Source organism: Cervus canadensis, chromosome 1 (genome assembly GCF_019320065.1).
Source record: "Cervus canadensis isolate Bull #8, Minnesota chromosome 1, ASM1932006v1, whole genome shotgun sequence".
Lineage (NCBI taxonomy): Eukaryota > Metazoa > Chordata > Mammalia > Artiodactyla > Cervidae > Cervus > Cervus canadensis.
The window spans coordinates 20761452-20774252 of record NC_057386.1 but is presented as its reverse complement, the minus strand read 5'-3'; the positions used below and the strand labels follow the sequence as shown (position 1 = coordinate 20774252).

Here is a 12801-nt window from a genome sequence, read left to right as displayed (position 1 = left end):
TAGGTTACAGCCAGCAGCCATTTGGATTGGGTCAGTGTCTGTTCTTGGGGACCAAGCCCCCAGGTATCCCTGTTATGAAATATATTGAATCACCCTGTCACTTCCTACCACTCAGAGCCAGAAGAGAGAGACCCAAAACCAAAATCCACACGTTCACAACAAGCCTCAAACACCCCACTAACTAACCACAGAGAATAGACAGAGGCGAGATTTCTATGCCAAGAGAACACACTTTATTGGGTAAATTTCCAGGGAAGCTTAGTTTTACCCGGCGTAAAAGCAGTCAAAGCCAGAAACACAATCTAGGAAGTTTTTTGGTAGAAAAATCTGCTGAGCGGGGAGTCCCTCTAGGGAAGGAGAGGTGGGGGTCATTTAGAGCCGGGACCCACAGGGGTGTCCTCCCTCCTGTGGGCCAGGGCCTGCCCAGTTACAGCGGCTGCACATGCTCCCTGGAAGAAATGATCTTCCCATCTCTGAACTCCTCTGTGATGGTGCGGATCTGGGTGCTGAGCTGGGGGCCCGGGGCACAGGGCCCGCTCGAGACGTAAGGAACTCTAGCAGCAGGCTTGCATTCCGTGGCACAAGGATGGGCAGGCAGCCTGAGGAAATGAGATCACGTCAGGGCATGTTTGGCACTGGCCATTGAACTGACCAGCATGTCAAACATACATGAGGGTCAAGTGAGATGGGTGGGAGACCATGACAAATGGCTCAGACAGTGCCTCTCTGAAATCCCTTGAGGGCTGCATAGACAAAGATCAGAAACTCCCAGCCAAAAACAATGGATGGAGAAGTATGGTGAGTGGGGCCAGCTTGTCCACCTGCAAATGCTTAAAGCCCAGAGCTAGAAGGAATGTCTCTCCAGAGGTGGTGATCAAGCCCCCCCCTTCATCTGCACAGTAACCCTCACCGTGGTACTAAGCCTTGGGTCCAGGTGAGCCTTTTCCCCAAGCCTGGACCCCTGGGACCCACGGCCACTCACTTGCAGTCTTCTCCCTCGAGCAGGCGGCGGTAGGTGGCGATCTCTGACTCCAGCCGGGCCTTGACATCCAGCAACACCTGGTACTCCTGGTTCTGCCGTTCCAGGTCGCAGCGGATCTCGGCCAGCTGAGCCTCCACGTTGCCGATCAGGCCCTGCATCTGGGCCAGTTGGGAGCTGTAGCGGCCCTCAGTCTCTGCCAGGGTGGATTCTAGGGAATTCCGCTGCAAAGGGAAAGAGAAGCACTGCCAATGGGAGGGACCCCCGCCCCCCACCAGAGACCCACAGTCCTGGGTATCTCCGTACCACTAGTGATCACCACCCGTGATAACCGAGGCAGGGATCGGGGCACCTGCCACGAGCATGGCCAGCCCCTCAGGAGGGGGCCACTCACCATGCTGTGCTGAGCCTGCAGCTCGATCTCCAGGGCGTTGACGTTGCGTCTCAGCTCGATGATCTCTGTCTGGCAGCACTGCAGCTGCTCCGAACTGGACACCACCTGCTGGTTCAACTCCTCGGTCTGAAAAGTGTAAGAGGACCCAGAGAATGGTCAGAGCAAGTGAAGCCACTGTCAAGGGTGTCCCCACCCCACAAGCTTTTCCAGGGCTGGCCCAGCCCCACCTGGGTGTTGAACCAGGTCTCCACATCTCTGCGGTTATTCTCCACTAGAGTCTCATACTGGCATCTCATCTCATCCAGGATCTTGTTGAGGTCCACCGGGGGAGCAGCATCCACCTCCACATTCAGCCGGTCCCCAAGCTGGCATCGGAGTGTATTGACTTCCTGCAGAGAGCAGGCAAGATGACATAAGGTTGTGACAAGGGTGTTGGGTGTGAGTTTGACTGACCTGGGTAAAAACCCTCCTCCTTCAGTTGTCAGCTGTGTGACATTAAACAGGATTCTTAACTTCTCTGGGCTTCAGCCTCCTCATGCACCCTGACCTGCCTCCTTGAAGAATTTGGAAGATGATGCAAATACCAGGTAAGTAGAATCATTATCAGGCACTACCCTCCAAATGGAGATTTAGTATCATGCCCAGGAGTGTGGGATCCATGTGACCTTAGACAAGTGACTTAACCTTTCTGTGCCTCAGTTTCCTCATCTGTAAAATGAAGCTTGTAATAGTATATACCTCCTGGGATTATTGTGAGGATGACATAAAACAAGAATAAAATACAAACTGCTTTGTAGAGTTCTTGGCACATGGTGGGCCTTCAGTAAAGGTCATCTGGGGTTACTATGGAGGTGGTTGTCACTGTTGTTACACCCAAAGGTCAGCAGTGGGTCCCTGCTGGGTGGGAATCATCAGGAGGGTATGTGGGACCAGCCTCACCTCCTCGTGGTTCTTCTTGAGACACAGCAGCTCCTCCTTCAGAGACTCCACCTGCATCTCCAGGTCAGCCTTGCACAGGGTCAGCTCATCCAGGATCCGGCGCAGGCCGTTGGTGTCGGCCTCCACTAGCTGCCGCATGCCCAGCTCCGTCTCGTACCTGCAAGCACAGAGCCCTGCTGAGTCTGCGGCAAGGCAGCCACTCACAGGCAGGGCCTGCCACCTTGTTGTCCAGCTGCAGTGGCTGATTTGGGGTCAGCATCACTGTGGTTCTCTCCCTTGACCCGGAGAGGATTTAGGACTGATGCTGCACTTCCCACTTACAGCTGCATCTGGCCTCACTCTCGCTTTCCCAGCTCCCAGAGGAGGAGGACAGAGGCAAGGGAGTAGCACAGAACTACCTTCTGAGATCAGGCCACTCACTTGGTCCGGAAGTCGTCAGCAGCCAGCTTGGCATTGTCAATTTGCAGGACCAGCCTGGCGTTGTCAGCCTTGGTCAGCAGGATCTGGGGAATCAGGGCCGTCCTGTGAGCTGGGGAAGGCTCAGCAGTGTGGGGGCAGGTGGGAGGGGACAGCCCAGCTTTCAGAGGCCATACTTCTAAGTACTTTTGGCATTTCCAGCCCTGAGCTCTGAGCCTAGATATAGAGGGATCGTCAGTCCCAGAAAGTCATTAGAAAAGACCCTGATGCTGGAAAAGATTGAGGGCAGGAGGAGTAGGGGGCAACAGAGGATGAGATGGTTGGATATGGTTGGATGGCATCACCAACTCAATGGACCTGAGTTTGAGCAAACTCTAGGAGATAGTGAAGGCCAGGGAATCCTGGTGTGCTATAGTCCATGGGGTTGCAAAGAGTTGGACATGACTTAACAAATGACCAGCAATAATAGTCCCAGGAAGGACATCACAGTGGCCATCAGGCCTGACACCTGAAGCCCCAAAGGCACAGTGGGTCACACTCAGGTGAGCAGAGAGAACCAGGCCAACCTGGATTCAGATTCCACATCCAACACCAACAGGCTATGGGATCTTGAGAAAGTGGCCGAACCTCCCTAAAATTCAACTTCTGCATCTGTTAAATGGAACCAATAATGTCCATCTCTCCAAGATGAGGAATACACAAACAAAAGGAAGGGAAGGCATTAGGCACAGAGCTTGTGTCCAGTAAGGGCTTGGTCAGTGTGATTGCTCTTCCTGTAGCTGAGACTGGCTGGAAAGGAGGGACGCTTACAAGCAGAGAGAGATCTGGGTCCCCCAAGAAACCAAACCCCTAGAGAGAAAAGCTGGCCCTAATAGGAGAGAGAATCCTCTGAGAGCTACAGCCTCATCTGTAGTGAGATGAGACAGACCCCTCCCAGGGTTGGGGTGGCTGGGCTGGAGCGGGACCAGGCCCCAGTTACCTTCTGCTGGAGCTCCTCAATGGTCTTGAAGTAGGACTGGTAGTCGGGGCAGATGTACGGGATCTGAGACTCGTACCACTCCCGGATGCGGCTCTCCAGCTCTGCGTTCTCCCGCTCCAGCTGCCGCACCTTCTCCAGGTAGTTAGCCAGGCGATCATTCAGGAACTGCATGGTCTCCTTCTCGTTGCCATTGAAGGCGCCCTCACAGAACCAGCCCCCGGTCCCGGCAAAGCCAGAGGAATGGAACCCAGAGGACAGGAAGGAACCAGGCAAGCAGCTCCCAAGGCTGGAGAGGCCCAGCCTGACGGAGGAGGCTGACCCCGAAACACCAGCAAGGCTGGGCACCCTGCAGGAGCCCACGGAGCGGACACAGGACACCCGAGAGATGCCGCTGGTTGTGCCGCAGTGGCCCCTGAGGGACCCAGAGGAGAAGATCGGGGAGCAGAGCTGGGAGGCCATGATGCTAGCAGAGGAGGTTGCAGCTTAGCAAGGAGCTCAGGTTCTGGCTCTCGTGTCCTCTCTGGGGCATTTATATACACTGTCTGTGGGGTGTTGCCATCTTACACTTGGGAAAGCCCATTCCTATTCCAGGAGAATCTCATTAGAATGTGATTTTTGCTACCCATCCAGAATCCCTTGCCTTGTAAAAATAAAAAATAATGTAGAATTTCATTTGCTAAGTCAGGACTCTCAGCTGTTGTCATTTCCTGGTGGAATATGAATTTTATTGCCTCTTCAAAGTCCTTGCACCAGAACCCATAAATTGGGAGTGGCCTCACAAATGACATTTGGCACCTGCCCTCTCTGCAAGCTTTCTTCCAGATGCCCAAGCTGCTCACTTATCACCTCTGACCACTACCCCTACCCCTCATAGCTGCTCACCTCTGGGATGCTAAGAAGGGAGCAAAGGGAACTAAAATTCATGGAACACCTATCATGTGCCAGGCTTATAGTTATTTCATGGACATCTCACGACAGTCCTGGGAAATGGCCAGTATCATCTCTGTTTTACCAGTGTGGAAACTGGGGCTCAGAATGGTTGAAAGAAAGGGAGGAAGAAAAAAGGAAAGAAAGAGAAAGCTTGCTTGAGAAGAACAGGTAGTGAGTACAGAGGATCTGAAACCAGGGCTCTGGGACCCCAAATCCCACACTCTTCTCCCATTGCTTTTCCAACACAACCAAAGTCAAGTGCAGGCACCCAGAATTTGGGGACAGAAGACCTAGGTTCAAACCCCGGCTCTGCTGTTGATCTGTCCTGTGATGCTGAGCACATCACTCCATCCTGAGCATCCTCAGTGTCCTCACGGGCCTGCTTCATGCAGATCCAAGGAGGGTCGAAACCAGGGCAGAAGTAAAAATGGTTTGAAACACCTCAGGTGCTGTAGAAATGTTGGTTGGGCTAAGAGGACAGTCTTTGATGATGGTTTGTGGCTGTGGCTGGCAAAGGATTGTGGCTGTGAGCCCTCAGGTGGAGCTGCTTTGGAGGGCAGTTTCCTTTGTGGCCTCTAGTTACCTGAACCTAAGAGGGTAGAATAATCAGATTGCTGGGCAGTCCCCTCTCCCCAACCCCACCCCCACTCCTGCCCTCAGTTCAGTTCAGTCACTTAGTCATGTCCAGCTCTTTGCAACCCCATGGACTGCAGCCCACCAGGCTTCCCTGACCATCACCAGCTCCTGGAGCATGCTCAGACTCACGTCCATTGAGTCAGTGATGCCATCCAACCATCTCATCCTCTGTCGTCCCCTTCTCCTCCTGCCTTCAATCTTGCCCACCATCAGGGTCTTTTCAAAAATGAGTTACTTCTTTGCATCACATGGCCAAAGTATTGGAGTTTCAGCTTCAGCATCAGTCCTTCCAAGGAATATTCAGGACTGATTTCCTTTAGGATTGACTGGTTGGACCTCCTTGCAATCTAAGGGACTCTCAAGAGTCTTCTCCAACACCACAGTTCAAAAGTATCAATTCTTCAGCACTCAGCTTTCTTTATGATCTAACTCTCACATCCATACATGACTACTGGAAAAACCATAGCTTTGACTAGACGGGCCTTTGTTGGCAAAGTAATGCCTGTGCTTTTTAATATGCTATCTAGATTGTTCATAGCTTTTCTTCCAAGGAGCAAGCATCTTTTAATTTCATGGCTGCAGTCACCATCTGCAGTGATTTTGGAGCCCCAAAAAAATAAAGTCTCCTACTGTTTCCATTGTTTTCCCATCTATTTGCCATGAAGTAATGGGACCGGATGCCATGATCTTATTTTTCTGAATGTTGAGTTTTAAGACTTACTGGTGCTTAAACAGGGTACAGAAATGGTCCATGCAGACCCTTCAGACAGAGAAGGAATAAGAGGATCAGATGAGACACTACAGAGAGTTAAGCAACCCAAGAAGAGAGCCTGAGGATTAAGGAACAAAGGTAAACTCAGTCTTCCGCCCTCAACATGGGTTTTCCCAAGGCTTGAGCAACCTGCTCACTCTTTGTCCACACAGACACACACAGCAAGGCTGGCGTTTATAGAAGCATTTATGTGCGTCTAAAGTTGCAATTTACCAACCTCTTAAAACACTTTATAAGCTTCTCTCTGAAATTACTCAAGAGGGTTGGCTATGGTGCACAGTCTTGCCTGGTCCAGTGGATACCTAGATGGGATGCCCGAGAGCCACCTGATGGGCTCCTGGGGGTACACCTGCTGTGCTGCCCCTCCAGGGAAGGAGCTCAACTCCCGGCCTCCAGGCTCCAGGCCTCCAGAGCTCGACTGCCCAGCAAGGGTGCCTTTGGGCTGCCCACCTTCCCTGCAGGGCCCGGGATGGGGCTGTCTCAGGATTTCTCAAGCTCAGCACTGTGGACATCGTAGACTACATAATTCCTAGTGTGGGGGCCTCGTGTGTACCATACAGTGTTTGCGGCATCCCTGGGCAGATGCCAGTAGCAACCCCTCCCCCAGTCATGACAATCGGAAACTCTCCCAACACTGCCCAATGTCTCCTGATGGAAAAACTGCTCCCAGTGGACACCCACTGGACTATTAGGACAGGGACTGAGGCTGTGACCAGACCCCCTGTCAGCCCCTCCTTTGTCTTCTAGGATGACAAGTGCAGAGTCTGACTGTCACTGTAGGGCCCAATCAGGCAGGTCCTTAATGCACGCATGACCCAACTCACCTTGTTTGTGACACAGTATGCCGGTCCAAAAGGCAGCTGCTCCCCTGCCCTAACATAGCTCATCTCTGACTGGGGTCTCTGGCTGCTGGACATCTGAAGTTAATGTTCTCATGTGCTTTTTTTTAAATCCCTCCACTGTGCAATCCGTATCTGAAACTGATTCTAGGTTTTTCTCAGGACAACTGAATGAGCAGGTTTCTGCTGTTCTGGCTGTGTCCCCATCACTCAGCACACACATCCAGAGGGCCACTGTGGGTCAGAGTCCAGGCAGGTGTCCCCAGGGCTGCGAGGGGTGGCACAGACATCTCCTGGAGTGGGTGACAAGCTGCCCAGAGAAAGTCTTTTGGAAGCCCTTGGTCTGCTGCTTTTCTCCATGGTGTAGGCAGCAAGGACAGCTCTCAGAAGGAAGTGTGGAAGGGGTCTCATGGGAGAAACTCCTCTGCTCTCTTTCACCTCAGAAGTCTGGACCATCACGGGATGGATTGAGGCCCCACTGGAAAAAATGTTCTTCCTGTATCAGAAGAGAGAACCCAGGACTCACAGGTCTGTTCATCTCCTGAAGCCACCTCAGCTCACCCCTTCCCATGGTGGCCCAGCCCTGGAGAAAATCCAGCTGCACAATGTTAAATACATCAGGGGTGCCCATGCACCAGGTGTTGTTTCAAAATAAGGTTCTATTCTGAGACTGTCTTCTCCAACCTGAATCAAAAATACACTGGGCTAATTAAATAGAATGAAATAATGCCATTTGCAGCAGCATAGATAGACCTAGAGTTTGTCATACTGAGTGAAGTAAGTCAGACAGAGAAGGAGAAATAGCATATAACACCCCCTGTATGTGGAATCTAAAAAGAAATGATACAAATGAATTTACTTTCAAAACACAGACTCACAGACTTAGAGAACGAACCTACCGTTGCTGGTGGGGGGAAAGGATAGTTAGGGAGTTGGGGATGGACATGTACACTCTGCTATATTTAAAATGGATAATGGACAAGGACCTACTGTGTAGCACCTGGAACTCTGCTCAATGTTATGTGGCAGCCTGGGTGGGAGGGGAGTTTAGGGAAGAATGGATACATGTTGTGTGTATGGCTGAGCCCCTTCACTGTTCATCTGAAACTATCACAACATTATTAATCAGTTATACTCCAATACAAAATCAAAAAGTTTTCTAAAAATATACTGGGCTAAGTGTCAGGGGACCTGGACTCCAGATTGAGCTCTGCCTCAAACTCTCTGGGCTCCAGAGCCCCAATCTGAACAGGAAGAGTCTGGACAACGTGAACTCAAGACCCTTCCATCTCAGACAGTGTAGGCTTTGAGGAGTGTTTCCCATGGAGCCAGCCAAATGTCATCTGGATGTGTCTGTGACTCATTCACCAGCCACTGTCCCCTCTCTATCACTGACCACATAACAAAGACAAGTTGCAGAGGTTCAGCCCACAACACAATTGGGTTTTCTCTTCTTTGCAAGCCTGCATGGATCTCAGTCTCACTTTGCCTCCAGGTCTTCTCTATGGCTCTGAACTGATGCCATCTTGGGCCCTTACAGTTCCTCCTGTCCTTCCGCTGACCCTACCCAGGACTGTACTGGACACTAACTCACTTCTCTGTGGTCAAGGACTTTGTAGCTAATTGCTACTGCTTAATAATCATTTGAACCAGATGACCTCAATGATGAAAACCTTCACTGACATATTCCCAGTGTCCATGAGACGTTACCCATTCATAAACCTTGACTTAGGGATGCCCATCCTGTCTCTGAGTACCTCCCCGCATGCCCTAAGTAAACTATAAAATTGTCCAATGGCCCCTCAGTGGTATGGAATATAGCTGCAGATGCTTCCAGATGGCTGTCAGCCCCCATCCCACGCTGTGAGTAAGGTACCCTATTATAAACCGATCCATTGATTACTTGGAGCTGCCTGCCTGGTTTTTTGGTCTCAAGATGCCTTTTCAGTTTGGAAGGAACTTTTCCTTCCTGCCATCCTTCACCACCCCGAAACACCTCCAAACCAGGAGAGCACAATGGTGTGGCTTCCTCCCAGCATCCCTTCATAGGCAGAGGCAATGCAAACCCACCTCCCTAGATGGTAGCCAGAAGGGCCCATTCAGAGGTGCAGTGTCACTAGGACGTTTGTCAGGAGTCCCAGCATGTCCAGGCTGAAATAACATTGCTGGCTAATGAAGCCAACTGAGACTTGGCTTTGCAGAAGAAGGGCTTAGACAGAGTTGAGCTGGACAGCAGGAGCCCTGGGCCTGGGCTCAGCCAGATCATGGTTCAAGCTTCTTAATTCCTTTGAGCCTCCATTTTCCTAAAAGGTGAATGAAGCTCATAATGCCATATTCACAGGACTGTGATAACTAAATTGAAACATGCTTGATAAACAGGAATTCACTTCACAGATTTTAAGAGATCAAAACTCTCCTTATATCCCATGTGGTCTGAGCCTCAGATGAACGCTATTTCCAGGGCACAAACCACTCACTCTGGTTTCATAGAATACTGATTCAGAGGCCTAGCCCAGCTGTTCAAGGAAAGACAGCCACCTAAAGAGGTTAGGGCTGGGGGAATTCCCTGGCAATCCAGTGGTTAGGACTCCGTGCTTCCACTGCAAGGGGCAAGACTGAAAAATCCATGGTGAGGGAACTGTGGATGCCCCACAGTGCATCCAAAAAAAAAAAAAACAGAGTGAGAGACTGTGGCTGGGACTGTTTCCAGAGCTACAGGAGCCCAATCCTGTGTCCAGGACTCTCTGGCCTCTGGTCTCTAGTCTGTGTGCTGTGTTTAGTTGTCCAGTCGTGTCCAACTCTTTGTGACCCCATGGACTGTATGTAGTCTAGCAGGCTTCTCTGTCCATGGGGATTCTCCAGGCGAGAATACGGGAGTGGGTTGCCATGCCCTCCTCCTGGGATCTTACCAAACTAGGGATCGAACCCAGGTCTCCACGGCAGGTAGATTCTTTACCGTCTGAGTCAGCAGGGAAGCCCAAGATCACTGGAATGGGTAGCCTGTCCCCTCTCCAGGGGATCTTCCCAACCCAGGGGCTCAAACCCGGGTCTCCTGCATTGCAGGCAGATTCTTTAACAGCTGAGCTACCAAGGAACCTCTACTCTAGAAACTCCTAAAAGCCGCCTGACCCACTACTGCAGGCACAAATGCCACCTTGGGGGCTACAGAGCTGACAGGATGCTCCCTGACCACCATGACCCTAGTTTGGGGGGCAAGGGGAAGAGGGAAGATGCTGCTACGGGGACAGAAAACACCTCCACTTTCCCCAAGCCCACCTTGGATGGCACCAAGTTCAAAATCAGGGGTTGAGTTGCAGCTCCTTCTTTGGTGAGAAGAGATCTCCACCCTCAAATGAGCCTCCATGTGAAAGCTAAAGTTCTCTGCAGGCAGAGACCCAAGGAATCAAGCCTGAGTCTCCTCTACCCAAGCTCTGACCTGTCCCTTTGACGGAGAAAGCACCACCTGTCGCAGTGTGCCCAAGGAGCCCTGCGCCTCTGAGCTGGTGCCAGAAGTGCCAGGGCCCGCAATGCCCCAGTGGCAATGGCGGAAGCAGAACCGTGGACCACGTGGACAGCCAGCTCACTGGGCGGCAAGGGGGAATGAGACCATTCAAAAAGGCCAATGACTGTCTTTTTTAGAGTGTCCTGGTGGCCTAGGCTTCATCTTCCAGGTTTTCTCCTGCTCCCTATCCCATCTTTGGCATCCACACTCGCAAGTCCTACAGATTTCCCACCATAAGAGGCATCTAAAAAAGGCTGACCCAGTCGGCGTGTTCACCTCTTTAGACTCCTACCCAGAACCCACCCAGAAACAGGGACACCCCCACTGATCTCACCCCCTTCAACACAAGTGCTTTTTCCTTGGAACAAAGAATTTGTCCCAGCAACCAAGTACTCAGGATTCCTGGCTCCTCCCTGAAAAGCAGGGTGACTATATATTCTGTGTCAAGTAACCACATCAAAAGCTCCTGCCAAATCTGCCGCCAGCTGATGTTAAATTCCAGTACAGACAGGCAGGGACAGGTCCACAAAGCTGAAGGAAGCATTATGAGAGAGGTGGGGGGAAACCTTCAATTATGACATTTTGAGCCACCAATTTAATCAGAGAAAGGTCTCGCCTCTTTGGTTTTGGTGGTGGAAGACTCAGGGCAGTTAGCAAGCCTGCTGAGGGTAGGGTTGCTAGATTCAGCAAATAAAAATACATGCAACATTTAAGACATGCTTATACTAAAACATTATTCAAGTGTATTTACAATTCCAGTTTAACTAGGCGTCCTACATTTTCTCTGGTAATCCTCCATAAGGAAGCATCACTGGTGGAGAACTTTGGCCCAACAAGACACAGCTGTTCCTTCCCTCCTCCCCCTGTGACTTGTCACCATGACTGGCTGGTCTCAGGAGCAGGCGTATCCAGCTTCCCCTAGAAAATCGTGACTTTCTCTCCTTTGTACCCCAGTCTCAGTGGCTGCCATTTTTGCCTTCACCGGCCCAGTGAGCAGGACTCAGAAGAGAGCTAAGGTGTCTTTTCTCCCTCATGGCCACCTCAGTGACATTCCACCTGATGGCAACTGCCTTCAGCCGGCTGACTCAGACCTTCCTCGGCAAGATTTGACAAGTCCCTCTCTGCTCAGTCCCTCTCTAAGATCAGTTCCTGCTCCCCCAGCCTGTGCCCCAAACTTGTACATACCCCCTGCTGTCTCCAGGCCTCACCAGACTCAGTGCACAGGATCAGTGACCATGGAGGTCATCCCCACTCCCTGGCCACCCCTCTCCAGGGCCCAGAGCCTGTGCTAGGGGCCTCAGGAGAGCAGGCGAGGTGACCCTTGGTTCCTCCCCAGACTTAGGGCTCTGCCAGGCTCCTGGCCACCCAACTTCCCAACATGCTGCTCTGTGGATGATTCTGAATCCCCGCTGGGCCAGGACCCAATCCTGTTACCAGGCCCAGCATCACCCTGGAACAGCCCCAGACACCCTCATCTCATACTCAGGGTCTTCCATGGACCCTTAAGGCTGCCCCCCAAAACAGAGGGACAGCAGACACCCAAGGGGGTCTTAGGGCTGCAGCTCTGCCCTCAGACATGCCCTGCTGCCCAACTGCCCCCCTGAGGGCTGGAGACTGGACAGGGTCTCATGGTGGAACTCGCATCTCCCCCAAAATACAGAAGTACTTTCTCTTGCCCTGGAATATGGTTTTGACAATTGTCTAGGAATCTGCTCCAAACTGCTCTTGCCCTGTGGGAGGGCCAGAGAGCCACCCTGACCCCGATCTTAAACCATACCTCTCCAGTTCTCTCATACCAACCTCTGCCTTCCGCATCCTAGGCCACTTCCTTCTTGCCCACGGGCCAGCTCTTCCTGCGTGGCTGCACTGGCTGACTGCTCCTGTCTGGAAGAGTCCAGAGCTTCTCGCTCAAATCCACTCAGTCCCTAACTCCCCCCACCCAGCTTTTATGGAGAATTCCAGAGCTGTCACTGCTCTCCCTGAAGTCCTTGGAGAATCTGTGGTTTGTGGGAGACACAGAGCCAGACCCAATGGGAGAGATGCTGGTACTGCAGTCTCCCGCGTCCCCTTGATTCAGATACCACTTAACTGGACCACAAAGCAAATTCCTCAAACACCCTGTTTGATTGGATTCCAGCGTCTGCATTTACAGGGGCTGATGTGCAGTCGGCCTCACTCTCTTCCTGCTAACAGCGTGTCTGCAAAGCAGACTATGGGCTCCAGGCAGTAATTAACCAAGCTTTATACTGGGGGTTCTACTTTCAAACTCATCTGAGATCCTCAGATGAAAGAAGCCACAGAGTTATTATGGTTGTTCATAAAAATGGGCCAAAAGAGTGAATATCAGCTCTTTGCCAACTCCCCCGAACCCTCCCCCCACCAACAGGTGCCCACCCACATGATCCTTCCCAAGC

The 12801-nt window shown here is 51.7% G+C and overlaps 1 protein-coding gene across 3 annotated transcripts; it reads right to left on the bottom strand.

Annotated features, from left to right (window-relative positions):
- Positions 1-210: 210 nt before the first annotated feature.
- On the bottom strand, positions 211-12301 carry KRT36 (keratin 36). Of its 3 annotated transcripts, none has more exons than XM_043469069.1 (9): positions 12165-12301; positions 6871-7381; positions 3709-5227; positions 2733-2815; positions 2313-2469; positions 1601-1762; positions 1374-1499; positions 983-1203; positions 211-599 (listed from the first exon to the last, which is right to left on the bottom strand). In XM_043469069.1, exons 3-9 carry the CDS (start codon positions 4165-4167, stop codon positions 428-430), a joined length of 1380 nt encoding a protein of 459 aa, XP_043325004.1. In that variant the 5' UTR covers positions 4168-5227; positions 6871-7381; positions 12165-12301; the 3' UTR covers positions 211-427. The 3 variants fall into 3 exon arrangements, with proteins under 3 accessions (XP_043325004.1, XP_043325013.1, XP_043325023.1); XM_043469078.1 differs by having other exon boundaries at positions 222-599; positions 12188-12273; XM_043469088.1 differs by lacking the exons at positions 6871-7381; positions 12165-12301 and having other exon boundaries at positions 222-599; positions 3709-5249.
- Positions 12302-12801: the final 500 nt, after the last annotated feature.

Bases quoted from the DNA above. Each gene is read 5' to 3' on its own strand.
- KRT36 (XM_043469069.1), bottom strand. From the start codon at position 4,167: ATGGCCTCCCAGCTCTGCTCCCCGATCTTCTCCTCTGGGTCCCTCAGG. The intron at 1,500-1,600 runs GTGGGGCTGGGC...TACACTTTTCAG, and splicing joins AGACCTGGTTCAACACCCAG to ACCGAGGAGTTGAACCAGCA. The intron at 600-982 runs GTGAGTGGCCGT...TCATTTCCTCAG, and splicing joins CTCGAGGGAGAAGACTGCAA to GCTGCCTGCCCATCCTTGTG.